Source organism: Ovis canadensis, chromosome 3 (genome assembly GCF_042477335.2).
Source record: "Ovis canadensis isolate MfBH-ARS-UI-01 breed Bighorn chromosome 3, ARS-UI_OviCan_v2, whole genome shotgun sequence".
NCBI classification, from domain to species: Eukaryota; Metazoa; Chordata; class Mammalia; order Artiodactyla; family Bovidae; genus Ovis; species Ovis canadensis.
The window spans coordinates 6,288,599-6,316,166 of NC_091247.1; the positions used below are offsets into that span (position 1 = coordinate 6,288,599).

A 27,568-nucleotide genomic window follows, 5' to 3' on the forward strand; every position below is an offset into this window, starting at 1 on the left:
GCAGTGACTGGACTTAAACTTCTTGTTTTATGTTAAAAAGAACCTGGTTGGGTGTGAAGGGAAGCAGGGCCCCTCCCACACTGTGGATGGGAAAGTGGGCAAATACACGAAAAGCCCTAAAAAATGTGCAGTCTCCGTGAGTCAAAACTCAATTCCACATCAATAGTGTATCCTAGGGAAAGACCTGGTCACATGGGCAAAGGTGGGGCATCAGGACGTTTATCCCCAGGGGTTCACGCAGGTGAGACACTGGACAGGGCTGGGGGGGCAGGTTAGATACACCTGGTCCATCCAGACAGGGGACACGCAGTCCAAAACCAATGCTTCTGAGTCTTATTAGCAGAAAGCACGCCATATATTGTCACAAGAAACACTCGGGTTGTAAGACGGTAATATTACTCCAGCTGGTTTCTAAATATTTCTATGTACATGTATATGAAGAATTCATATTTATATACAGAATAATTTATATACAGAATATATATCATGCAAAAATAACATATACAAGACATATAAAGAATATTTATAATGTATATGTATGTTTATAATATATAAATGTGTATGAATATATATACAGTGTGTATCATGTATATGTGTACATGTGAAGCTCACGTGTGTATAAGGTATGAATGATACACAACAAATGTAAGATTATTCTGGTATTATAGAAAGTTGATTTTGTTTTGGAGTTTTTTTGCTTTGGGGGGGAGTTTTTTGGTCCAGTCTTTAAATTTCCTACAGTGAATATGTACTATGTGTGCAAGCAATCTCTTTAAACAAAGGTGTTCAAGATCAAGCTCCCCTTGGGCACCTTCACCCATCCCGTCCTGCCCCCCGCCACCAGCCCAGGACTCACCCTGGACAACCAGCTGCACGTCTCTATGGTGAGAGCCAGCCGTGTTGCTGACCACACAGCTGTACCTGCCGGCGTCCTCCAACAACACCTGGTCAAGGTGGAGGCTGCCGTCTGCCCGGACGGAATGCCGGCTGCCTGGTGGGAGCTGGTGGGGGCGAAGAAGAATCAGCTTGGACCAAGGGCCCCACTCAGAGCCGCTAAGAGAACGCCAGAAACCTCACTGCCCACCAGCCCAGCAGGGAACAGCCTGGGTAGAGAGGCCAGGGGCTTGCAAAGAGGGTGGGGGCCTGGGGGTGACACTCCCATCCCTTCCTGAATAGTCATGAGACCCCACAGACCCTCGGGGCCAGGTGGATGTGACCCCCAGCATACCCTTGAGCCTGCTCGCCCAAGGTCCACCGGTCCAGGGCAGGACACCTGACCCAAGGGCACTGAAAGGAGCCCCTCCCAGGAGGGTAGGCTTGGGGCTAGAACCCTCAGAGTCAGCACTGGAGCTCTGAGGCCCATGCACACCAAGGCCACAGAGAGGAGGGACAGCCCGTGCTTGGGGAGAGAACCGAGCCATGCAGAGTGGAGCGGAGGTGCGGCCGCATCAGCTGTGGTCCCAGAGAGAGCGGCTCCTGGCGACTGGCCTGGTGTGTCCCCATCAGGACTAGGGTGGGGCAGGGGAGGCTAGTCCAGAATGGGGCCTGGGGCCGCCTCTGCAGAGATGCCCAGCCAGTCTATCCTTGGTGAGGACTGTTCCGCCAGGTGAGCCCGCTCTGGGCTTCCCTGTCTCTGTCCCTCTAGCCTGGCTGCACATTCTGCTCTCGGGTTCTGGGAGATGCCCCCAGGCTGTCTTGGGATCCCTTGGGGCTGAGTGAGCTTGAGGGGGCTTCTGCTCTTTGCCCCTGGCATCTGGGCAGGTGCAGGCCTACCCAGTGTCCCTGATGAGCTAAAACAAGCTTTGCATCTCCGGTCAGTCCGTGTCCTGGCGTGGACGACACCCAGGGCCACCCCTTCCCCTCATGCCCATCGGATTCTACTGGGGAACGCTCCTCCCTGCCCCAGCCCGTGTGCCCAGGGAGGGTCCTCCTCCTGGTGATCCTGCAGAGGGGGTCACTCGCGTGATCAGCCTCCACAAAGCCTGCCCGCTCCGCGAGTTGAACACTGTCTGTCCCCTTGCGTTAGGGGCCGGGACAGCGGGGCCAGGACCAGCAGTCTGCCCACACAGCTGCTGCCTCCCGTGGGTGTCTGGCATCTTCTGGGGTGTCTTCTGGGGTGAGGGCACCTTTTTTATAACTTCCTGGGCACACGGACCTCAGATGTCTGAGGACAGACCGGAGAGGGAAAGGAGTGAATGGAGAAGGGAAATAGAGGGACCTGGGTGGCTCAGCAGCAAAGAATCCGCCTGTCTGTGCAGGAGCCTCAGGTTCAGTCCCTGAAAAAGGAAGACCCCCTGGAGGAGGAAATGGCAACCGACTCCAATATTCTTGCCTGGAGAATCCCATGGACAGAGGAGCCTGGCGGGCTACAGTCCGTGGGGTCTCAAAGAGTCAGACACGACTTAGCAACTAAACAACAGCAACAACAAAGAAAACCAGATCAGTGGGGGTGGGTGAAGCAGCCACTGTGTGCCCAGCAGTGCCAGGCGGCTGGGCAGTGCTCCGTTGCACAGACCTCGTCTCCGTCCTGAAACCATCAGAACGGGGGCGATGGACGAATGCCTTGTGTCCATGCCCCCACTAAACTGCTGTTCCCCAGTTGCAGCACAAATGAAGCACAAGCTCCTCCAGTCAAGGACTCGAGAGGGTGAAGGATGCTATTAGTGCATTATCAGAGAAAGTTCTGGAAAGAGGCAGGGAAGGGAGAAGACAGTCCAAGGGAACCGCAAAGCAGAGGCCGAGGTGTGAGCGTGACAGCCCCTTCCTCCCTGCAACACTGCCCGCGGCACCCAGAGGGGCCCAGCACTCACAGGCGCGCCAGCCTTGAGCCAGCGCCGCTCGGGGTGGGGCCTCCCAGCCAGGATGATACAGGGCAGAGACACCGGCTGCCTCTCCAGCACCCGGACGGTGGGGGCGCTGCTGGCAATCTGTGGGGGCACTGCAGGGAGAGGAGACGGCGTCGGTACACTGGCTTCCCGTGGGAACCAGGGCCCTCATTCCCCTCTGCTCTTCCCCAGGGCACCCAGAGAGGCATCAGGATTGGGGACCCCAAAAGGGTCAAAGGGCACACTTCTTGGGGCACACTACCCTGAAAGTAGGGGTCCAGATGCTCTTCTAGGGGAGCCTGGCTGTGGACACTCCTGTCCCAAAGGACGGGCAGCCATGGGGGCCTCCCTGGAGGGCCCATGTCCCCACCAAACCCCTCCTCTCCAGATCCACCAGCGAACCGTGTCCAGTCACAAGGAGGTAGGCCTCCGCCTGGACCTTCCCAAAGACGTTCTCAGCTTCGCAGACATACGGGGCCTGGTCTTCGGGGACCACACCTGAAGGGCAGGAAAAGGCAGGCCTGACTGCCAGAGCATGTCCTGCCTCCAGCGCCCGCAGGCTCCAGCTCCCCAGGCGCCAACAGCGCCCTTGGCACAGCCCGGCCCTGCAGAGGCCAGGTGGGGAGGGCTGGGGTGGCGAGGAGGAGAAGGATAGGGGATGCAGCCAGGCCTTGGAAAGGTGAGAAGGCCTAGGCTTGCTCATGTGTAGAACGGGGATAATTTAGGGATCAATAGATGATGCAAATATAGTGCTCAGCGTCTGGCCTGGCACAGTAGGGAAAATGATGGTGATGGCGGTGATGGTGATGGAATTGATGAAGATGAAGATGACAGTGAGGAAGATGGTGGTGACGAGGATGATGGTGAGGATGGTGGGGATGGTGGGGATGGTGGGGATGGTGGGGATGGTGATGGTGGCGATGATGGCTATCACACAGAACACTTAACATGTGTCAGACACTGTGCTAAGGGGTTTCCGTGTGTCACCCACACAGCAGCTCCTTAAGGTGGACTGTTGTTAAGCCAGGGTGGGAGGTCCTGTCACCGTCACTGGTGTGACTGGCTCAGAGGAGTGGAATGGCGTGACCAGAGTCACTCGGCTGCAGTATGACCTGCATCAGCCTGACCCATGGCCAGCTCTGGGGGTCAGTGTGCTGCTCCCAGTTGCCCAGTCTGGGGGCCTAGGGCGTCAGAAGCCATTCTGTCTCCCCTGCCCACCCTGCCCCAGCCCCAGTATCTTACTTTCAAAGAACAGCACTCCTGAATCGGGCCACCCAGTCCTGCTGCCCAGCCCGGGCCCCAGAGGCTGGTCATCTCCACGGCGCCAGGTGATGGTAGGTGGTGGGCGACCCGTGGCCCGGCACGCCAGGAGGGCGCTCCTCCCCAGTTCCACGGTGACATCCTGGGGCAGCTCCAAGAGCTGGGGTGCATCTGCAGGGAGGGGACAGTCAGCCTTGCCCAGTGGCTGGACCCACTCAGCCCCAAGGGCACTGTTCCAAGGCCTGCCTGCTTTCCCCTCACTGGGGGATTTCCCTCTTCCAGCCCCTCCCTCAAGAACCTAACTCATATCCAGGGCTCCAGGGCCAGCTTGAGCTTGGCAAGGTGCAGCTCTGACGGGCTCCTGGAGACAAAGAGGCAGAGCGAGCAGCCTTCAGAGGGATGAAGTCCTCAGACCCCACATGGTATCTCGGGGACCCTGCCTTGTCCAGCCACACAGGGAGCAACACGCCTGCTCCTTCAGGCGACATCTCCCGGGAAGCCAGCTTGGAGGGGCTGCAAGTCATGCCTGACCACAGGAACCTCACCAGCTCTGAGGGCACCCCCCCAACCACGCCTTCCTCCTGGACCACCAGAGCTTCTCTTCACACATCTCCTGGACTCTGGCCACCATTTCCACGACCCCAAACAGCCAACTTCATAGGGAGGTTCTAGCTCATCTTTACTTTACAACATCCTTCTCTGCTTGTTGAACGTCTTGTAATGAGCATATAAATCTCTACTACAAAGTCAAAACAGGCCTATAAATAACTTGACCTTAGACTTTATGGTCCAAATGGGACACTGGAGAGTGAAAAGGGTCATCATAATAATTACACCAGGATAACAGACATAAACAAGGGCGCCTAAATTATAAAAAAAATTCAAGCATCACATAACGGTTTAGCCTTCATTTTTGCTCCACACACTTCAAACCTCACGTCCCTGCCACTGTTAATGGTTTGTAGTGTTTCTTTCAAAGTTTTTTCTCCCAAGCATTGTCTTATTTTTATGATGGGGAGTGGGGCATGGAAGTAATTTATTTTCCCAAACAGAGACTCATAATCCTTTCCATGCTTCTGCTGGCCAGAAGGTGGCCCAACTCCAGACAGGTCCAGGCCCCATTCCCTGCAGCTTCTGGGCACTGCCCTCAGAGCCCTGTCCCCAGACCCCTGACCAGGAAGGACCCCAGCCTGTTCTGAACCCATCACATCCAGCATGGAGGAAAATCCTCCACCCCTTTGTTCTTGCCGTCTCTCTCCAGAAATCTCCCCCTTCCATCCAAATCATGACATCAAATTTCCCTCTTGGCCTCAGGGAGCAGGGGAGTTCCAGGGATATAAACACAACTTGGAAAATCGCTGCAAGGAGGAAGACAGTCTTGGACCTGAGCTCAGACACCACCCGCAAGTCACTTCTCTTTCTCACTGGGGCCTGGCAGCTGCACCAGCTGAGAATCCAAGCAAGTATCTGCTCCGGGTGCCTCAGATGGCGTCACTGGTCCTGCAAAGCCCTGGCCCTGGGGATACAGCTTTCTTATTCCCCTCCCCCCACCCTGAGTAGGTACCTCCAGGGCCAGGTACCCCCAGAGCCTGCCTCCTCGGCTCTACCAAGCGCACTGCAGGGCCCAATTCAAACCTCCCTCCTCCCGCAGGCCTCTCTCTCAGTCCCTGTTTTTCCCACGCTGCCTCTTGACCCTCTCCTTCCATAGCCAAAGAACCCCACTTTTTCTCCCAAATGTGAGGTATTAAAAAGCACACCCTCCTTCTCATTCTCCTCCCAATCCTGAACTTCACCTCCCTCCCCAAGAAGGGACAGTTGACTTATAATAGTAAGCGACTATCAGAGGGTTCCGGGCTTCCCTGATAGCTCCGCCTGCAGTGCAGGAGACCCTGGTTCGATTCCTGGGACGGGACTATCCGCTGGAGAAGGGATAGGCTACCCACTCCAGTCTTCTTGGGTTTCCCTTGTGGCTCAGCTGGTAAAGAATCTGCCTGCAATGCGGGAGACCTGGGTTCGATCCCTGGGTTGGGAAGATCCCCTGGAGAAGGGAAAGGCTACCCACTCCAGTATTCTGGCCTGGGGAATTCCACGGACTGTATGGTCCATGGGGTCACAAAGAGTTGGACGTGACTGAGAGACTTTCATGTTACATCAAAGGGTAGCATCTGGAATGCCTACTCCGTGACAGGCAAGATGGTGGTACTTTAGAAACATGATTTCATTCACGGTCTCAGTAAACTCATGGAGTGGGTATTCTTACAACCCCATTTTGTTGTTGTCTTTTAGTCACTAAGTTGTGTCGAACTCTTTGCAGCCCCATGGACTGCAGCATGCCAGGCTTCCCTGTCCTTCACTGTCTCCTGGAGTTTGCTCAGACTCATGTCCATTTAGTCGGTGATGCCATCCAACCATCTCATCTTCTGTTGCCCCTTCTCCTCCTGCCCTCAATCTTGATCTTCCCAGCATCAAGGTCTTTACCAATGAGGTGGCTCTTCACATCAGGTGGCCAGAGTATTGGAGCTTCAGCATCAGTCCTTCCAATGAATATTCAGGGTTGATTTCCTTTAAGATTGACTAATTTGATGTCCTGGCTGTCCAAGGGGCTCCCAAGAGTCTTCTCCAGCACCACAATTCGAAAGCCCATTTTACAGGTGGGGAAACTGAGGGTCGGAGGGATTAAGACACCTGCCCCAGGTGCAGTTCAAAGTCAATGGTCGAGCTGGGGTCGGAGCCCAGATCTGGCTGCTGCTGAGACCCAGGCTGTCAGCCACTGCACCCCTGCATCTCATTGGTACTCAGGGGCAACTTGGCACCTCTTCACTCCTCTCTCAGAGGTGCAGTCAGCTAAATTCCAGAATCAGATCCCGCCCCTAAAACTGCAACTCTGTCTCCTATGCAGCCTTCCCTCTGCTCATCACTGGAGCCTCCAAATAAGGCAGGACCCCAGAACCCTGCATACCAGAGCTGGGGGTCCTCTGGTCCCTTTACTGCGCAGACAGGAGACTGAGATGCAAAGCTGGGCCCACGTGGGGCCCACTCTGGTGCTGCAGCATCTGGAGGTGGGGCGGGCTGCCAGCCCCGTGCCCTTCCCAGGGTCCCATCCATGAGGCTCAGCCACCTCTGCTTTCAGGCTCCAAGCCCTCTCCTCAGACTCTCAGGTGCCCCCTGCAGGGAGGGACCATGAGCTATTTCCGCAGCCCCCAGGTTTTCCCAGGAATGGCCCTGTTTGCCTCGACCTTGAGAGGTTTCCGGGCCAGGAGCTGTGAGTGCCCTGAGACAGCTAGACACACCGCAGCCGCCATGCTCTCTAAGCTCATCATCTGACCGCTGCAGTGTGTTTGCAGGGAGGCAGCTCTGTGTGGGGAACCGGAAACACTCAGGAAGAGAAAACTGCCCCGTGAAGGATGCCAGCCACCAGCCTGGGAGGGGGCAGGACAGGAGGGTATGGCCAAAGCTGAGACTTATCAGCACTGATGAGCTATTCCCTCCACCCCCAGGGATTCTCCAAGGAAGTGACTTTGACAGAGGTGATGACTTCTCCTTACTTGGCCCTCCAGGCAAGGGCCACTAGCCTGAAGGCCTGAAGCTTGGGCAGGGCCCCTCCCCACCCCCACTTCATGGCCTCTGCCCCACTGGACACCCGTGGATGAACCCCTTCACTGCTCTGGACCTCGGATCCCCCTCCAGAAAGAGATAACTATATTCTCCCCAGTTCTAGAGTTCTTTATCATCATCTGGGGATCCTGCAACCCCCCAGTCTCCTCCACCATCCTCCCAGTTCCCATGGCCCAGAGCCCTGGGTCAGAGCTTGTGGGGATGTGTCAGCTTGGGAAACGGAGCTCTAATCAGTCTTGACTCAGCCTGGCCAGAAGGAGGACGGGGGACCCAGGCCCAAAGACTCGGCTGATGGGCAGGGTGACCACAGGAGAGGCTGGCCTCAGGCCCTGCCCTGTTTATAGAAGGATTCCAGGGTCTCTTGGAAGGAGACAGGGCTGGGGATGGCTGCCACAGCCCCCACCTGAGAAGACCCCTTTCCCCACAGAAAGACCCTGCGGTGGAGCCTGGAGCCTCAGTTCCACTGGCCAGAAGTGCAGGATGACTCTCCTCCCTAAACAAACAAACAAAAAATCTTAAACTGTATTTTATGACTGTTTATAAACACAAACACAATCCAGGCTGGGTTCATTTTCATCTACTTATTCTTCACTTTTTTTTTTTTTTTCCTCCTGATGGCAAAAGAAGTTAAAATCAGAGCCCTGTCCAGCAGCCCTAAAAGGGTCATGGGCTCTGGGCCCTTGCCTGATGGAGAAGCAGCCCGGATGCTGGCCCCAGAGCGCAGCTGTGTTTCTCTCCTGCTCCCCTTAGCTGGCTGGAGGGGCTTTGCTTTCATAGACGCACACCCGCCGCCCCCTGCTCACCCACCCAGCAACCAGAGGCTTCCAAGTCAGAGATGAGAAGCAGAGACGAAAATGAGCCAGTGGAAAGAGGGCTGAGTGGGGACTTCCCTGGTGGTCTGGTGGTTATAAATCTGCCTTGCAATGCAGGGGCCGCAGGTTCAGTCCCTGGTTGAGGAACTAAGATCCCACATGCCGTGGGCCAACAAACCCCAAGCACCACGACTACTGAGCCCACACGCCGCAACTAGAGAAGCAGGCGATCCTGCGTGCCGCAGCCAAGATCCGATGCAGCCAAATAAATGAAAGTTCCAAAAGTAAAGAAAGAGGGCTGAGTGAGCATCCGTTTCAAGAGAAACCAGCAGGATGAAGGGAACTTGGGTCAGAGCAGTTTTAAAATAGTAGAAAGAGCACTGAGCTCTGGGGAGGACTGGGACTGGGGATGGCCACGGAGCCCGGTCACCAGCCACAGGACAATCACTCCGTCTCACTCTGCCACACCAGGCCCTTGTCACCGGGCCCGGCCCCCTGTACACTGAGTATTTATTTCAATCAAGTCCTGAGTGAAGCACATTCTCATTAAATCTCTCACGGTCCTTGTGAATAAGCCTCTGTCATCAGCAGCCCCATTTTACAGATGAGGAAGGCAAGGCCCAGGAAGGTAAATAACTTGGCCAAACAAGCAGCAGGCCCTGGACCTCGATCCGGGACTCCTGTCTGACAAATGCCAGGCCCAGAGGGGAGAGACCCTCAAAGGCTGGTCCACAGTGTGGGCACTCCCTGGCAGGTCAGGGGAAGGCTGCCCTCCTTTCTGTACCCTGCCCCCAACGCCGATACCTCCAGGAAGCCAGTTCCCAGCTGAACAGCAGGAAGTGGGCACAGTGCCCCCATTCTTAGCCCTGCAAGGCTCTGGCAGCCTGGCCAGGAAGGCCATACCACAGCTGCCACCCAGATGGGCAGGAAATTCAATTTCCCACCACCGCTGCCAGGCCAGCTCTCCCCAGACACACAGGTGTTGGGCCACAGTCCACCCCGTCCCTGACCTCAAGGCCAGAGGCCACACTGGCCCCGTGCTCCAGATGCCTGCCTCTGGGGTGCCCTCCACCTCACCCCTCTGATATGGGGAAATGGCCTCCAGACCAACAGCTGCCAGGTGAAGGAACAGGATCAGGCAGGCGGGTTGGCCTGGTTCCCAAAGAAATAAGGCTTTGCTGAAAAGGAATCAGACACGGAACAAAGGAGGACCGCTTGTAACAACACCCAGGGCTGCCATCCCTGGAGCGCCTTCTCTGCCTACACAGAACCCACCGGCTAATCACAGGGACAGTGACATCTATCAGAGCTCTTCTTGTCCAAGACCTTTCCTATCTCTTACTCACACAACAGCCACAAACATTTTGTAAGTGAGCAGCCCAAGGCTCAGAGTAGAGAAGCAACGTCCAAGCTCACCCTGCTGGGAGCATCAGGACCAAGTCCAGGGACTAAAATCCCTGACCCTGGGTTCAGATTCTGCCACTCCCCAGATGTGTGATCCTGGACTAGTCACTTAACCTCTCTGTGCCTCATTCCCCATCTATGAAAGGATAAAGTGGAACCCACTGCAAAGGGCTGTCATGAGGATGACAGGTTAGTACTTGAAATGTGCTTAGAGCTGGCCTTGCTACAGGGCAGATTTCACGGAAGACTTATTATATTTTTATCATCAGGCCCTATGGTTTTCCACACCCACCCTACCCCACCCAAGAGCCCAGCCACACAGACAAGGAAAGTCTGAGCACATCATTCTCCTTAGAAACCACTCACGACCTCCTCAGGACAAAGCCCAGACGCCACCGGGCTCCCTAGCCGAAGGCCGGGAGTGACCCGCAGCTGGGCAGTCGGCCGCCTCGGCCTCGCCCCTCCCCGCCCTCGCGCCCCGCTCTCTGCCTGGCTTCTCTTGCCTGGGGGAGAGCTGCACATGCTGTTCTCTTTGCCTGGAACACTGTCCCCACAGCTTGTCAGTTCAGCTCAGTTCAGTTCAGTTCAATTCAGTCGCTCAGTCGTGTCCAGCTCTTTGCGACCCCATGAACCGCAGCACGCCAGGCCTCCCTGTCCATCACCGACTCCCGGAGTTCACCCAAATTCATGTCCATTGAGTCGGTGATGCCATCCAACAATCTCATCCTCTGTCATTCCCTTTTCCGCCTGCCCTCAATCTTTCCCAGCATCAGGGTCTTTTCCAATGAGGCAGCTCTTTGCATCAAGTGGCCAAAGTATTGGAGTTTCAGCTTTAGCATTAGTCCTTCCAATGAACACCCAGGACAGATCTCCTTTAGGATGGACTGGTTGGATCTCCTTGCAGTCCGAAGGACTCTCAAGAGTCTTCTCTAACACCACAGTTCAAAAGCATCAATTCTTCAGCACTCAGCTTTCTTTACAGTCCAACTCTCACATCCATACATGACCACTGGAAAAACCATACCCTTGACTAGACGGACCTTTGTTGGCAAAGTAATGTCTCTGCTTTTTAATATGCTGTCTAGGTTGGTCATAACTTTCCTTCCAAGGAGGAAGCGTCTTAATTTCATATCTGCAGTGATTTTGGAGGCCCCCCCCCAAAAAAAAATTAAGTCAGCCACTGTTTCCACTGTTTCCCCATCTATTTGCCATGAAGTGCTGGGACTGGAGGCCATGATCTTAGTTTTCTGAATATTCAGCTTTAAGCCAACTTTTTCACTCTCCTCTTTCACATTCATCAAGAGGCTCTTTAGTTCTTCTTCACTTTCTGCCATAAGGGTGGCGTCATCTGCATATCTGAGGTTATTGATATTTCTCCTGGCTTGATTCCAGCTTGTGCTTCTTCCAACCCAGCGTTTCTCATGATGTACTCTGCATATGAGTTAAATAAGCAGGGTGACAATATACAGCCTTGATGTACTCCTTTTCCTATTTGGAACCAGTCTGTTGTTCCATGTCCAGTTCTAACTGTTGCTTCCTGACCTGCATACAAGTTTCTCAAGAGGCAGGTCAGGTGGTCTGGTATTCCCATCTCTTTCAGAATTTTCCACCGTTTATTGTGATCCACACAGTCAAAGGCTTTGGCATAGTCAATAAAGCAGAAGTAGATGTTTTTCTGGAACTCTCTTGCTTTTTTGATGATCTACTGGATGTTGGCAATTTGATCTTTGGTTCCTCTGCTTTTTCTAAAACCAGCTTGAACATCTGAAAGTTCATGGTTCATGTATTGCTGAAGCTTGGCTTGGAGAATTTTGAGCATTACTTTACTAGCATGTGAGATGAGTGCAACTGTGTGGTAGTTTGAGCATTCTTTGGCATTGCCTTTCTTTGGGACTGGAATGCAAACTGACCTTTTCCAGTCCTGCGGCCACTGCTGAGTTTTCCAAATTTGCTGGCATATTGAGTGCAGCACTTTCACAGCATCATCTTTTAGGATTTGAAATAGCTCAACTGGAATTCCATCACCTCTACTAGCTTTGTTCGTAGTGATGCTTTCTAAGGCCCACTTGACTTCACATTCCAGGATGTCTGGCTCTAGGTGAGTGATCACACCATCATGATTATCTGGGTCATGAAGATCTTTTTTGTACAGATCTTTTTGTGCAGCTTGTCACCTGACTGTTTCTGGGTTCAGCTTAGACATCATCTCCTCCAAGAAGCCTTCCTGGCCTCTGGTGCTGGCTTAGCCCCCTTCTCTGGGCACAGGCCCCACGGATGCCACTTCTAATTACTCAGTACACTGAGCATTCTAATTGTCTGTTTACTGTCTCTCTTCTTGGCACCAAGGACAACGTAAGGGCTGATGCGGTTGTATTCCCAACCCAGGGTCTGGGGCACAGGGCCTGGCCACCTGGTGACCACGTGCTGGAGGATGGCAATGATGGAACAAATGAATGAACACTAAAGGCATCCCCAAGCATGGGAGGATCCCCAAGCCTGATGGCACCGTCTCCCCCAGGGCTGGACCCTCCTGATCAAGCTTCCCTGGGGAGCCCCCTGGCCATCCCACCCGGCCCATTCAAGCCCATTCCCCTTCTCCGCACTTCCCCCGAACTCCCAGCACCTGTCTTTCTCATCATGGCCACAGCCGACCCTCAGAGCCCCATCTGCTCTGGCTCAGCACGCCAAGGAGTTGTGCCCACAACTTCCGAGCAGTTCCCAGTGCCCAGGATCCAGGCCTGGAACCAAGACCTCACGGCAATCACAGCCAAGGCCATGTTCCAGCCACAGAAGAATCCAGACTCCCCGTCTGTAAAAGGGGAGTAATCACTTCTCCATTTATTAAACACCCATAATGGGCCAAGCCCAGTGGTAAACGTTATGTGTCTGATTTCATTGAACCCTCACAGCCACTCAACAAAGGAGGCAGTGCGGTCAGCTCCGCTTTGCTGTTGTATAGTCGCCAAGTCGTATCTGACTCTTTTGTGACCCCAGGGACTATGGCCTGCCAGGCTCCTCGGTCCGCGGGATTTCCCAGGCAAGAATACTGGAGTGGGCTATCATTTCCTTCTCCAGGCGAACTTCCCCACCCAGGGATCGAACCTACTTCTCCTGTATTGCAAGCAGATTCTTTATGGCCGAGCCACCAGGGAAGCCCTCAGCTCCATTTTACAGATGGGGAGACTGAGGGTCAATGACTTGACCAAAGCATATAGATGGTCAGTGATAGACACGAAACTGGAACTCAGGTCTCAGGGATGACAGTGCCCAAGCTGGAGCCGAGCTATTTCCATGGTGGGCAATGTCCCCTGCTTCCTGGGACTCTCACACTTAAGGGGTCTCTCCCACCTACCAATACCAGGGTTGGTCCATGTGACCTATAGGATATATGATGGTATGTCACTTCCAAGACTGTGACTGACTATAAAGACTTACTTTCCTGGTGGCTCAGAGGGTAAAGAGTCTGCCTACAATGTGGGAGACCCGGGTGCAATCCCTAGGTTGGGAAGATCCCCTGGAGAAGGGAATGGCAAACCCACTCCAGTACCCTTGCCTGGAAAATTTCATGGACATAGAAGCCTGATAGGCTACAGTCCATGGGGTTGCAAAGAGTCAGACAAGACTGAGCGACTAAACTAAACTCTTTCATCTTGGATTCTCTCTCTCTATCCCTCTCAACTCACTTTCTCTAGGAAAACCCATGTCACGAGAAACCTTCCAGGGAAGACCATAACAGTAAGGAACAGAGGCTTCCTGACAAAAGCCTCATACATGAACTTAGGGTGGATCCTCCAGCCCCAGTCAAGCCTTCAGATGACCACATCCCTGACCAGTGTAATAAGTGCCTTCCTGTGAGAGACCCTGAGTCAGAACCAAAATCCTAACCCTTCAGGACTGTGCATCAATAGATGCTTACTATTTTAAGCCACAGAGTTTCAGGGCTATTTGTTACATAGCAAGTGGGAGCGCATACACCATCTCCCTCTAAAATCCCTGTCCCACGTGCTCTGGGTCCAAATGATGTAAATCCCCCACTGGCAGGCTACAGGGTGGCATTCTCTGCTACCTGAGCATTCCCTGCTCAGAAGTAGGGCAGGTAGCAGGGCACAGGCAGGGACAAGGTGTACACTCACGTCCAACCTCCAGCCGGATTTCTGCAGTGGCGTCGCCCAGCTCATTGACAGCTCGGCAGGTATAGATGCCAGCATCCCTCTCACGAACCACCGGGATCCGCAGCATCCCAGAAATGGAGTCCTCAGAGGCCAAAATCATTTCAAGATCCCCTGGACCAAAGATGAGAAAACATCAGGCAGGTATCCATGGTTGCCACAGGAGGCCTGGGGATCAAGCTGCCTTCCTGACCCTGAGTTCCTGCAGCTCCACAAGGCTGGGACCTCAAAGGGGTGTGGGTGAGGCAAAGATCCCCCCACCCTGCAATCAGGACCCCTATTGTTTAATGGGTGCAGATTTTCAGTTTTGCTAAATGAAAAGAGTTCTGGAGATGGGTGGTGGTGATGGTTGTACAGCAATGTGAATATACCTAAAAACAGTTAAGATGGTATTAGATATGTTATGCACAATTTACCACAATTAAAAAATTTTTCTTTTAAGTGAGCACCCCTAAGTCCAGTTCTCTGAGTCCCTCTGTTGGTCAAGAGTGAGTCTCAGCTTGCCCTCTTGCATGTGACAGGTTCATTACCCAAGAACGCCTCGCTTGGGTCTCCCTCCTGGGTCCCTACCCTCTGCTCAGTGGCAGACTGAGGCTTGGGTCAGCTCTGGGAAAAGCCCCCTACCATTCCCCCCAGTTCTGCCTCTCTGATGATACATTCTCATTTCTCTTACTGTTCCCTGACTCCCACCCCTCCAGGCTCTTAAGGCCTGAGGGATCACCCTGATTTTGAACCTTTTTTACAACTTAATTTAATTTTTGTTTGTTTTTAAAATTGTGGTAAATATACATAACACAAGATTTTGCCGTTTTAAGCACTGAGTGTCCAATTCAGCGGGATCAGGTACATCCCCATGATCCATCCACAGAATTTTTTCATCTTCTCAAATGTAAGCCCTACTTAAACACTAACTCCCCATTTACCCCTCCCCAAGCCCCGGGCATCCATCTTTCTCCTCTCTGTCTCTAAATTTGCACACACTAGGCATCTCTTAGAAGAGATCCCTCTCAGTTAAGTGGAATCATATAATATTCGTCCTTCTGTTTCTGGCTTATTTCACTTAGCATCATGTTTTCGAGGTTCATCTATGTTGTCTCAAAATTGCATTCCTTTTTTCCAAATTAAGAAAACTTTTTATCTTCTCTTTTAAGTTTTTACTACTTAATTACCCCATATTAGAGCAAATGTCTCTGAAAATGTCACAGATAAAAGATTTTTTTCTTCATTTGGCCAATTAGATGTAGGGGGAAATTTCTACACAATAGCTGCTATGGTCCTGATTTTTTTTTCAATTTTTTTTCTTTGTCATGGGAGTCAAATTAAAAAAATTAATTGTGGCAAAAAAGAAAGTCAAGAAATTTATTATCTTGATTATTTTCAAGCATACAGTTCAACGGTAACTGCACTCACACTGTCGTGTAACTTGAACATCATGCCTTCTTAAGGCTGAATAACATTCCACGGGGTGGTGGGTGTGCTGTGCTCAGTCGTGTCTGACTCTTTGCGACCCCATGGGCTGTAGCCCGCCAGTCTCCTCTGTCCATGGGGTTTTCCAGGCAAGAATACTGCACTGGGTGGCCACTGCCTTATCCAGAGAGGATTTTCCTGACCCAGGGATCGAACCGGCATCTCTGGCGTCTCCCGCACTGGCAGGTGGATTCTTGACCACTAGCACCACCTGGGAAGCCATTCCACTGGAAGGTGCCCCTTTAAAAGGCGGCTCCTGGGCTGGGCTGGTAGAGCTCCCAGCCACGACAGGCAGTGACCACACCCTGAGGAAGGAGCCCCGAGGCCTCTGCCGCCACTAGCTGGTGGCCACGGACAAAACGCTCAAACTCTGAGCCAACGCTGCCTGTCAGTGTCGAGGTGAGGCTCTGCTGAGATCACAGACAGGTGCTGCCAAGGCTGGAGTGCGTCTGGGTGGGAGGGGGCTGTGCTTGAGAAGGAGCCCAGGGTTCTGCCCTGGAAAGTCCAAGGCAGGAGCCCTGGGACCCAGGTCCACTGATGTGGGAGCAAGAGTGGCTCCTGTTGATCAAACTCCAGCTTGGGGTCCAACACACAGAAAACCCTCTACACTCACTAATTCAGAAAAGCCTCACAACAGAATGCTCAGCAAGACTGCCAGCTCTGATCATCACAGCATCCTCATCACCACCATTAAGGACACTGAACCCAGGCCATGGGCCAGGCTTGTTCTAAACAATTTGCACATATGGGCTCATTTAATCCTCACACAACCGACCTGTCTCAGAGACTGGTGGTCCTATGGCCGGGACCTTGAGCTCCCGGTGCAGGGGGCTCAGGTTCAATCCGTGGTCAGGGAGCTGGATCCCACCTGCCACAACTAAAGAGCCTATGTTTGGCAACTAAGACCCGATGCAGCCAAATAAACAAGAGGAATGTTAGGGAGAAACAAGCTGTCTTTTGACTTCCCAGCTAAGGAACCAGGCTCACAGATGTCAAGCCACTTGTCCGAGGCCACTCAGGGGGCCAGAATTCAAACCTGGGTCTATTCTAAATCCTGCTCCTGATCTCTGAGCCAGTCTACATCAGTTATATATGGATACTGGGCTAGGGGTGACAGGGGCTGCTTGAAACAGTCCATTCTCCCCAGACACCCCATTCCGAGTGCCCCCATGACTGTCCTGGAAAGCTGATCCTCCAGGCCCCCCGCAGGCCCCTTCTGCAGGCCCTTCTCCCCACCCAGTCCGTGTACCTCGATACCAGATGACCCGGGGCGGGGGAACCCCGGTCGCCACGCACGCCAGCACCGCCTCCTCCCCTTCGGCAGCCAGCACCACGCCGTTTACAGCCGACACAGATGGTGGGTCTGTGCGGGGAGCAGATGGGGAATTGGGGACCAACCCATAGACTCCCTAGAGCACTGGTTTCCCCAGCTCGGGGAGAGGTAGAGGGGCCAGGGTGGGGCTGAGCACCTGCCTCCTCCCCACCCCCCACCAGCCGGGACAGTTGCCCCCAGAAAGGTGCAGCCTCAGCCGGTTTTTAAAAAGCCAGTTACTCCCGGGACTAAACTCCCTTCTTGTCCTCTTTCTTTTTTTTTTTTACTTTTTATTTTGAAGTAACTTCACAAAGGAAAGTTGCAAGAATAATACAAAGGTTTTTCATGTACGTTTCACCCATATCACCAGATGTTAACATTTTCGCCATATTCGTTTCCTTTTATCATGATAGAATTCTCTCTGTATTCTTTTTTTTTTCTAACTGGCTGAGAATAAGTTCCAAATATGATATCCCTTTACCTCTAAACACATTAATGTATATTTACTTTTTCTTATATATAATTTTTAAAGATAATTTTTATTGAAGTATAGTTGAGTTACAGCATTATGGTAGTTTCTGCTTGCGGCAAAGTGAGTCAGATATACATACATTCTTTTTTTTTTTTTTTTTGTTCTCTTTGAACCTGGCGTAAAAGGTGAAATCTTACAAGGTTCTAAAATGCACCACAGGGGCTGGCTGCCGCTCCCTGGCCCCTGACTCCAGCCAGCCTCCTGCTCCTTGCAGCCCCTTGGGGACCCCAAGGGCCATTCCTATCTCGAGGCTTTTGCCCCACCCTGTCTCTCTCCCTGAAATGCTGTTCCCATTCCCGTCTGGGGCAAGGGTTTTATCCTACGTGTAAGTTTCCTTCTCTGCCCAGCTACACGTCACTCCATCACACCACCCTGCTCTGTGCTCGTCCCATACCTTCACCATCTGAAAGTACCTTATTTATCTGCTTGCATTTTGCTTCCCCATTAGAATATAACCTCTACCTGGACGGGGTCCCTGTGTTCACTATTGTATCCCAGTGTCTGCCACACAGTAGATACTCTTAAGTATCTGTGGACGAGAGGGAGAAAGGGAGGGGTGGGGGGAGGCAGGACCAGGGACCCTCTACCGCAGATGCCCTTGACCCACGTACCTGTATAGTAGAGGGTGACCGTCTCTTCATCTCTGCCAATCTCATTAGCAGCCTGGCAGCTGTAGCTCCCAGCATCCTCTGGGGCCACCCCCTGAATGATCAGGGTTCCCTGGGCATCCACGCGGACTCTGGAGTCGTGCCACGAAACATGTTCAACAGGAAGGGGCCAGTTAGGTTGGGTCACATGGGGTTGCCCCAGTCGTTATCAAAAGCAGATTAATTAACAACATTACTGGAGACACCATTTTACACTGACTGCTTGCTCTGTGCCAGGCTGTGGGTTCATCACTTTTTATGTTCCTTTTTTATTCATCGGGCTCAGAAAGGTAAGGTGACCTGCCCAGGGGCACACAGCCTGAATGGCAGAGGCAGAATGCAAGCACAGGTCTGCCGGATTCTGCGGCTGGAACGCCTGACTCCAGAGCCCACATGAGGCATCACTATGTTTCCCCAATGATCTTGCTCCTGAGTCTCAAATCATCAGGAAGAAGGCGGGGCAAATGCCACTCCCCCATTTGCTACAGTTACGAAGACTGAGGCCCAGAGAAGTCCCTAAGGCCCTCACCTGCTGTCCTCCTGCAGGGCGCGACCCTCGCGGCTCCAGGAGATGCGGGGTGCAGGGTATCCGGAGGCCGAGCAGTGGACCCTCACCTCCATGCCCTGGGAGAAGCGCTGTGACCTGGTGTGGATGCTGACCTGCGGGGCCTCTGGAGTTCAAAGAGTGGACAGGTGGGCAGGAGCTTGTCAGAGCAGCCGTGTTGTCCAGGTACCCAGCCCTGGGCCCCCTGCTCCTCCCCGCGGCCACAGACAGCAGAGACACAGGAAAGAAGGGCCCCAAGGGACCTGCATCCTTGAGAGCAGCTTCTCGGGGAACCAGGGTTGACCAGGCAGCCCCTAGGCACATCCCCAGGCCACATGGGGACCTGAGCTCCCAATAGCCCCTGGTGGGAGCCTTGAGCTCCCTGAAATTCTGCTCTGAGCTGAGCCCCTCCTATACCAGCAGCCTCGATATGGCCTCAGAATCTTTCTCGACACACTCTAAGCAGCCAATCGAGTCACTGGCACAAGAGTGAAATTTGTTCCAACACACTCACTTTTACACTTGGGGGAGACAGTTCCCTAGAGAAGCAGGATCCGTCTAAATCCTGTGGACCTAAATCCCAGGTGAGTACCTAATCCAGGCACTAACCCTCTGGGCATGTTTCCTCTCACTGCCTTCTCCACCCTCAGCTGGTCGGTGCTACCCAAACCCTGCTGAGCACATCTGATTTCTGGGCTTCCAGAAGTTTCCAGTGTCCCATCTCTGTCCTGCATACCGAGAGGGATGGACAATGGACATGCTCAATGGCCCAGAAAGAGGACAGGACACAGTGAAACTGGCTAGGCCGACAGCAGTAGAAACTGAGGCTACATATGAGGATGAACTTCCCAACAGTGCTGAACCACTACACTTAGGCTGGGAGGCTACAGAATCCTCTTACTCCGAAGGCTGAGAAATCTCTGGAAGGGCAGATGCTGCCTGCTGGAGCTGATGTCTGAGCAAAGGGATGGCCGGATGGGCTCCTGGAGAAATGCCAGGTAGTGAGCAGCCTCACCTCGCACTAGGAGCCAGACAGATGCCCTCGTGACTCCATTGGAGTTGCTGGCCATGCACTGGTACCGCCCGCCATCGCTGGGGGTGGTGTTCTTGATCTCCAGGGATAAGTCGGCCAGCTGGGTGACTCTGCCCGTCAAGGCTGACAGGACTCGCCAGTCCCGGACCCAGGTCAGGTTGTAGGGGGCCTCACTCAGGACCAGGCAGGACAGGATGGCGGTCTCTCCGGGGGACACGGTCACATTGGGGACAGGGACCAGCTGCGGCGGGGGGTCTGCAGGAACAGGAGCGCAGGAGGCACCGAGGGGTTGGCATGGGGAGGGGGACATCCTGCAGACCCTGGTGGTGTCCAGACCCCAGCATCCACTGTCTCCCCCCAGCAGAGCAGCTCACCAGCATCTGCTCACCATGCCCGGACAATGCCACCGCACGGCCATCTCACACCCGCCCGGGGGCTGTGTGTGTGTGTGTGTGTTTGCACGCATGCATGCCTGATTTCCATACAACAGCCAAAGGCAAAATTTAGCGAGAGTTAGCCCATTCTTCGGGGCTTTCCCAGTGGCTCAGTGGTAAAGAATCTGCCTGCCAACGCAGAAGACGTGGGTTCAATCCCTGGGTCGGGAAGATCCCCTAGAGAAGGAAATGGCAACCCACTCCAGTATTCTTGCCTGGAAAATCCCATGGACTGAGGAGCCTGGCGGGCTCCAATCCATGGGGTTTCAGAGTCAGACACGATGTAATGACTAAAATAAATAAACAACCCACACTTCACACCCTTTGAGGCAATCATTCCACGAGTGTACATGCTCAGTCACTAAATCGTGTCTGGCTTTTTTGTGACCTCATGGACTGTAGCCCGCCAGGCTCCTCTGTCCATGGGATTTCCCAGGCAAGAATACTGGAGTGGGTTGCCATTTTCTTCTCCAGGGGATCTTCCCGACCCATAGATTGAACCAGTTTATCCTGCATTGGCAGACAGATTCTTTACCGCTGAGCCACCTGGGAAGCCCCAGTAATTCCACACTGGTGGATAAAGTCTTGGAAATCACCCTCAACTGGAAAAGAGTAACAAGTACAGAGATATTCTCTGTATAAACAGCAGCCAAATGTGGACTAAGTAAGGCCACTGCCCCCAAAGAAGAAAGAGCTTAGAAACTCACACTCTCAGTAAGAAAAAACCATTAAGAAGTGACAGCTCAGAGACCATGTCACTAAATTGTGTCCGGCTTTTTTGTGACCTCATGGACTATAGCCTGCCAGGCTCTTCTGTCCATGGGATTTTTCCAGGCAAGAATACTGGAGTGGGTTGCCATTTTCTCCTCCAGGGGATCTTCCCAACCCAGGGATTGAACCCATGTCTCCTGCACTGGCAGGCGGATTCTTTACCACTGAGCCACTAGGAAAGCCCATCAAGGCAGCTTAGGCTCATTATTTTAAAAATAAAGCCAATTTCATTGTAAGCGGATGTGTGGCTTTCCCAGCCTTCCTGAGTTCGATGCTGCCATGGCGGCAGGACCTGGAGGCATAAGGGTTGGGGACAAGGTGGACGTGGCCCACGTGAGGGCCTGGGGGCTGACCAAGAAGTCAAGGGTGGGATTGAGGCTGGGGACCGGGAGGCAGAGCCCGAGCAGGTGTTCTTAACCTTCCTGCAACCACAGGCCATTCGTGGGCAGACAGTCCAAACCGGAGGCCAGCACACAGGCGCAGTGTGGGCATCGGACTCCGGATGACGGCCGGGCCCTAGCAGCTGGCTGGCACACTCACTCACAGATGGAGAGAGCCTGGGAGCGAATCCCACAGGGGAGAGTCAGGACGGGCACAAGGGGACAGACCTGTGACGATGATCCGGGTCCTCGCCCGTCCGGTCCCAGCGCGGCTGACTGCCGCGCACTCATACGTGCCTTCCTCAGCCTTGGAGGCCCGAGGAATCTCCCAGCTGCTGTTCCCTGAATCCCTGCAAACACAGGGCAGCTGGCGACGCGCAACTGCACTGCCCCCGTGAGGGTCCCCCGGCCTCATCCGGGCTTCCGGACGGGGGCTTGGCCCCCTGAATCTTGCCCAGAAAGAGGCCCCCAAACCTCTCAGAGGCTTGGCAAGAAGAGACAGGCAGCTAAGGACGTGCAAATCCCAACGATATCCTGTGTGACTCTGAGAAAGGCCCTCCCCCTCTCTGAGCCCTGGGCTTCCAACCATAGGAGGGAAGGTCTCCGAGGGTCCTTCCTGCACTGACCAGCACAGAACCCGGCCTTCACGGGTTGAGTTTTCAGAATCTGAGGAAGGCCTCCAAGGAGTGATGGCCTAGCAGTGGTGGGAGCCTCAGGGACCCACTCTCCCCCAACCCTGGCCAAGCTGGGAGGTGCCCAGCAAGACGACCAAGGTCCCAGGTGTGCCAGCCACCACCTCCTAGGTCCCTCCAGGGCATCAAGTCCCCAGGAGCCCTGGGACTGAGGACAGCGGGCAGCCCTGAGCCACTCACCGAAAGCGCCTCTCCTCCCCCAGCCTGGCTCCGTCCCGCCGCAGCTGTAGCCGGAAGGGGAGGGCACTGTGCACAGAACAGGAGATCTGCAGGGGCTGGTGGAGGTAGCCATGGATCCTGGGGGGCATGCTGACCAGGGGGGCACCTGTGGGCAAGGGCCAGCACTCAGGATTCCTCCCTGCCCTCCACCCGTCAGCCTGCCCTCGACACACCTAGCAACACAGAGACCCACAAGGATAACTCAGGGGCCAGAAGTCAGGGCTTCAATCTCTGGCTTCACCATCCAGTGGCCGCCGAGAACAGGGGGCCTTACCTCCCTAAGCCTCAGTTTTCACCTCTGTAAAATGGGTTAATGGCATTAGTGACCTCATCGAGTTGTGGTGAGCTGCTGGTGAGAGGTGGTGAGTGGGAAGCCCTTGGCAGACGCACGTGGCAGGGCCAGCTCCTTCCATGAAGACTCGTGGGGGTTTTGTGGCTTGTGCCTCCATCGTGCCAATTGTGTGGGAGACAGAGAAGTCAAACCGGCCCTCAGATCTGATGAAATGCTCCCCAGATGGGACTCTCCAGGGGCCTGGGGAGGGCTGTGCATCGCTCGCCCCTCCTGCAGGGTCAGTTTTATTCACAATCTGTGGGCGGGAAGCCATTTTTATTATTATTTAAAAATCAGCCTAGTCGGAGCATGGCTGTGAATGCAGAGTCCACACGCATTTTCAAGATAAAACAAGAGATTTCCATGCAATCTCACAGCTTCGGATGAGCCTCTGGGGACCCCCATCAGAGACACCACTGCCTCCTCCTGCCTGACCCTGGCCTTGGGGTGGCACATAGTCTTTCCTTGGCTCTTTGAGTCGCTTCAGGGGAAATGTCTGAGAACTGACCCACAGGGTCAGTCTTGGGCCGTCTGTGCCTTGCTGGACGATCACAGGCTTGTGGGGAACCCTTGCGCTGCCCTCTCCCTCATCCACCCCAGAGATGCTCCGAGGGTGAGACAATGGGCCAGACCTCCTCCGAGCACAGCGCCAGGGGTGGGAGGGCGGTGGTGACATCATGTTACGGGCTCCCTGCCACGTCCCAAGGGAGAGGGGTGTCGGACCATCCAGCCACGTCCTCAGCTGTGCGCGCGGCAGCCATGGCTCACCCCCACACACTGGAAGCCTCTGGCTCCCTCTTCCTTGAGCTGAAAGAAGCCCAGGGACCCCACCACCCCACATATCTCCAAACCCAGTGTCTTGCTCCCAATCAAACTCCCAGCCTTCCAGACCTGGAAAGTGGTGGTGGGGGCCAGCAAACCACCCACCCCCTGCCAGACCACACCCTTCCCCCACTCCACCCCCATCCTTTGATCTAGAGCTGACACAGAGACAAAAAGCCAGAACTTAACTTCCCAGCTCTGGGAGCCATCTGAGAAAAGAGAGAGAGATAGAGGCTGCTTTAGTCCCCCTGCTGAGAGTCCTGCCTGAAAATCCTCCTGAAGACTGCAAAAGCTGAGGCAGGAGGAGCCCGAGGGACCGCAGCCAGGGGGTGGAGGCCAGGAGACTGAAGGAAGGGGTCCCAAGGCCCTAGCCTTGCGATGCCCTGCCCCATTCAGGTCCTCAAAGTCCCCCCCCTCACCACGGGCATCTCAGCACCCTCTCTGCATCCCTAAGTGAAGTGGCCGGGGGAGTCTGAAAGCCCGAGCACCACTGATGTTGGATGTCAGTGTCATCCACCTCTGAGCTCCTCCTGGGTCACTACCAGCACAGTGGGAAGTGGGCAGGAGGAGGGAAGGAAGCCCAGAAAGGAGGCTGGTGCCCAGTGAACTCAGACCCCACTCCCCAGGACCAGAGGTAGATCAGAAAGCCAGAGATGCCACCCTGCCCTCTGGGAGCCTCCAGCCTCGATGCCGAGACCTCTGGGACACACGGGAAACTTGCAAAAGCCACACACGTGGGAAATAGCACAACACGACCAAAGGTGGGGGGCACAAGGTGACTTGTGCCTACAGTGACATCACAGTGCCAGCAGCCACGTGGAGGGGCGTGGTTCATGGTTCCTACATACTGGGTACAACCTCTGAGCATCTGAGAGCTGTCCTGTTATGTACATTAGCTTATGCAGTCCTCTGAGCAGCCCTGTGAAGTCAGTGGTCTCAGTTTCCCAGCAACACAATGGAGACACATCTCAGAACTGGGCGTAAGAACACAGGGAGGTCAGCTCAGTGCTCTGGGATGACCTAGAGGGGTGGGGGTGGGCTGGGGTGGGAAGGAGGCTCAAGGGGGAGGGGACACATGTATACATATAGCTGATTCCTGTTGTTGGATAGCAGAAACTAACACTGCGTTGTGAAGCAATTAAACTTCAATTTTAAAAAATGGAAAATAAAGATGTTAATACAGGAGAAGGTAAATGAAGAAATTTATTACTATTATGGTAACCTTGGGCTTCCCTGGTGGCTCAGACAGTCAAGAATCTGCCTGCAATGCAGAAGACCAAGGTTCAATCCCTAGGCTGGAAAGAACCCCTGGAGAAGAGAATGGGAACCCACTCTGGTATTCTTGACTGGAGAATTCCATGGACAGAGGAGCCTGGTGGGCTACGGTCCATGGGGTAGCAAAGAGCTGGATACAACTGAGTGACTAACACTTCACACTTTACTTCTTCAAGATCATTTCAAAATAAAAGGTTTGAAAAGACAGATTTTGCAAGGAGCATGCAAGAGATTATAAAAAGAAACCCTTTAGACTGACCAGGGTGGGGGAGGGAAGAACTGATATGAGCACCTAATAAACAAATGTATGGCAAGTGCTTGGCCCAGGATTGTCCCATGAGACGTGCTCACAATGGTGATTAGGTTAGTGTTACCATCGTTATGACAATGATAGTAATTATGATTATGCAAGGGCATACTTCTATTCACTAACTTGCCCACTGTTGTGTCCACAGTTTCTAGAAACATGATGAATACAAAATGAATGTTGAATGCACAGGTGGATGGATGGATGGATAGCTGCATGGATGGATTTATGGATGCATAGATGACTTTGCAGTAAACCCTAGAGCTGAAAATTGCATCTGAAGCATCTCAGTATTCGGCATAATGTATTGCAGAGCCTGCAGTTTAATGAATAAACATTTCCTAATCTAATTGAATCAGGAAAGCCTTTCAGGGATTAATGAGCCTCCAAGGGAGCCAGGGAGCTGGGGGCGGTAGGAGTCAATTACTCACCTGGAGTCACCCCACGGTAGGAAACTCCGGAGACACGGAGGAGAGGGTTTCCCTCATGATCCTTGCCCTTCACCTTGAGGTAGAAACGCTCCTGGGGGCTGTGGAAGGGCGGCCCACCCCACAGCTGGTGGGTTGATCCATTGGAGAGGGGCTGCGTGGGCAAAGTCAGGAGGGACCGCCCTGAGCTGTGTGAGAGCTCCACTGAGTCCAGGCGGCCGGGTACCCGCAGGCCCGTGGAGTTGATCACCAGGGAGATGGGCACGCCTGCAGAGGAAAGGGCGGGGAAGGAGGTGCTGGCATCTGTGCTGGGCTCCACGAGGCTCCCCAAGCGGGGGCCCCACCCCAAGGCCATTGTTAGGGACCCAGCCTGCTTTGTCCGCCTTCACCCATTCCCTCACCTTCTCTTCCCCGGGCCAAGGAATGCTGGGTGGGACAAGGAGAAAAGGGGGGGTTGCTACTGTCCGTGGTCCTGAAACACCACTCTCCTCCAACCCATGGCTTCCCATGATTGCGTCACCTCTGCTCTGCAGACTGGGGTGCTCACGGAGCAGAACTGAGAAAGGGCACCCTCCCATCCCCCGCTTAACTCTGGTGTTGGCTGTCAGCCGACAGGCTCTGGGACAGGCTGAGGTGACATACACACCTCAGTTTGGGAATGCTAACTCCTGGTGGGCTTTCCTGTGGTTTCCTTCCCATCTCATTGGAAGTGTACTTTCCACACTATCTCAGGAAAGCCAGAACTGGACTTGGGTTTCATAATCTTCTAAGTTGATTTGGAAACTGTTAGGTCTCTCCCTTTTCAGATAGCTATTCTTTTTTTTTTTTTTCTCTCTCTCTCTCTCTGATCATAAACTGGGAACCAAAGGATGTGGTAGACGTGATCCATGAAACGCCTTCCATCTTTTGAAAAAAAAAAGTTAAGCAGTCTAGAAAGGGCATGTATAAATCTAGAAGTCCAGATTTCTTTGAAAAATCAAGCATGTCAGTGCTGGGCTTCCTTCCCATGTTGCAACAACCAGCCAAAGGCACTGCAGCTGCTCCTGTGGCCAGGCCCCCACTGTTCAGTTCGCTGCAGCCTCCCCCACTCCCCGGTGCCCTGGGGTCAAGTGCCAATCATTATTTATCATTTGCGATTGCCCTGCTGTTTTTCTCGCTTTTAAAAAATGCCTTGGATGGAGCCACATCTTTATCAAAAGCAGAAACCAAAGAAGGTCACATATGGCCCCCGTCACCCTCTCCCACTGGGGACTGTCCCTGAGGACCACTCTGCTTTCAAACTCTCCCCCGCCACCCCCGTATCACTTCACTTCAGTTCAGGGATTTCTCATCTCTCTTGGCTTTAGAATAGGAGTTAAGTCTCTCTGCCTCCCGCCCACCTCCCTGCTACTGGCAAACACAAACACAGAATGAACACGCGGCCCGCTTTTCATTTTGAAGATATCACTGCGGGTCCTGGCAGGGGCACCCATAAGGGCTGACAAGAATGGAAACCTTTAGAGGATATACAGACTCAAAAGAAAGCGCTAAGGACCCAGCACACACCATTTTGGGGTCATTATTCAGTGGTCCAGAGTTCTCTTGACCTGGCCTCGTTCTTATTCAGTCCCTGAGTCCCACTCTTTGAGACCCCATGGACTGCAGTATGCCAGGCTTCCCTGTCCTTTGCTGTCTCCCAGAGTTTGCTCAAACTCGTGTCCACTGAGTCAGTGATGCCATCCACCCATCTCATCCCCTGTCACCCCCTCCTGCTCCTGCTCTCAATCTTTCCCAGCACCAGAGTCTTTTCCAATGAGCTGGTTCTTCACATTAGGTGGGCAAAGTATTGGAGCTTCAGCATCAGTCCTTCCAATGAATATTCAGGGTTGATTTCCTTTAGGAGTGACTGGTTTGGCCTCCTTGCATCCAAGGGACTCTCAAGAGTCTTCTCCAGCATCACAATTTGAGAGAATAAATTCTTTGGTGATCAGCCTTTTTTATGGCCCAACTCTCACTTCCATACATGACTACTGGGAAAACCATATTTTTGACTATATGGACCTTTGTCAGCAAAGTGATGTCTCTGCTTTTTAATATGCTCTGGCCTAGTCCCTCCCATCTCTCTGTTCAGCTGGTCCCAGCAAAACCCTCCAAATGGCCCCATGGCAAGAGACCATATTTCTGAGCCCTGATACTGGGAAAGATTGAAGACAGGAGGAAAAGGGGGTGACAGAGGATGAGATGATTGGATGGCATCACTGACTCAATGGACATGAGTTTGAGAAAACTCCAGGAGATAATAAGGGACAG

The 27,568-nt window shown here is 53.5% G+C and overlaps 1 protein-coding gene across 5 annotated transcripts in view; it reads right to left on the reverse strand.

Annotated features, from left to right (window-relative positions):
• HMCN2 (hemicentin 2) overlaps window positions 1-27,568 on the reverse strand; it is a 171,453-nt gene that overhangs the window by 106,920 nt on the left and 36,965 nt on the right. For all 5 annotated transcript variants that reach the window (XM_069582171.1, XM_069582169.1, XM_069582167.1 and 2 more), the window contains exons 8-19: window positions 25,283-25,546; window positions 22,078-22,222; window positions 21,434-21,555; window positions 19,603-19,875; window positions 18,573-18,714; window positions 18,008-18,135; window positions 16,802-16,915; window positions 14,050-14,199; window positions 4,068-4,256; window positions 3,228-3,323; window positions 2,811-2,938; window positions 857-1,001 (exon numbers count right to left, since the gene is read on the reverse strand). In XM_069582171.1, the coding sequence (XP_069438272.1) occupies window positions 857-1,001; window positions 2,811-2,938; window positions 3,228-3,323; window positions 4,068-4,256; window positions 14,050-14,199; window positions 16,802-16,915; window positions 18,008-18,135; window positions 18,573-18,714; window positions 19,603-19,875; window positions 21,434-21,555; window positions 22,078-22,222; window positions 25,283-25,546 (1,896 nt within the window). The remainder of the gene's footprint in view (window positions 1-856; window positions 1,002-2,810; window positions 2,939-3,227; window positions 3,324-4,067; window positions 4,257-14,049; window positions 14,200-16,801; window positions 16,916-18,007; window positions 18,136-18,572; window positions 18,715-19,602; window positions 19,876-21,433; window positions 21,556-22,077; window positions 22,223-25,282; window positions 25,547-27,568) is intronic.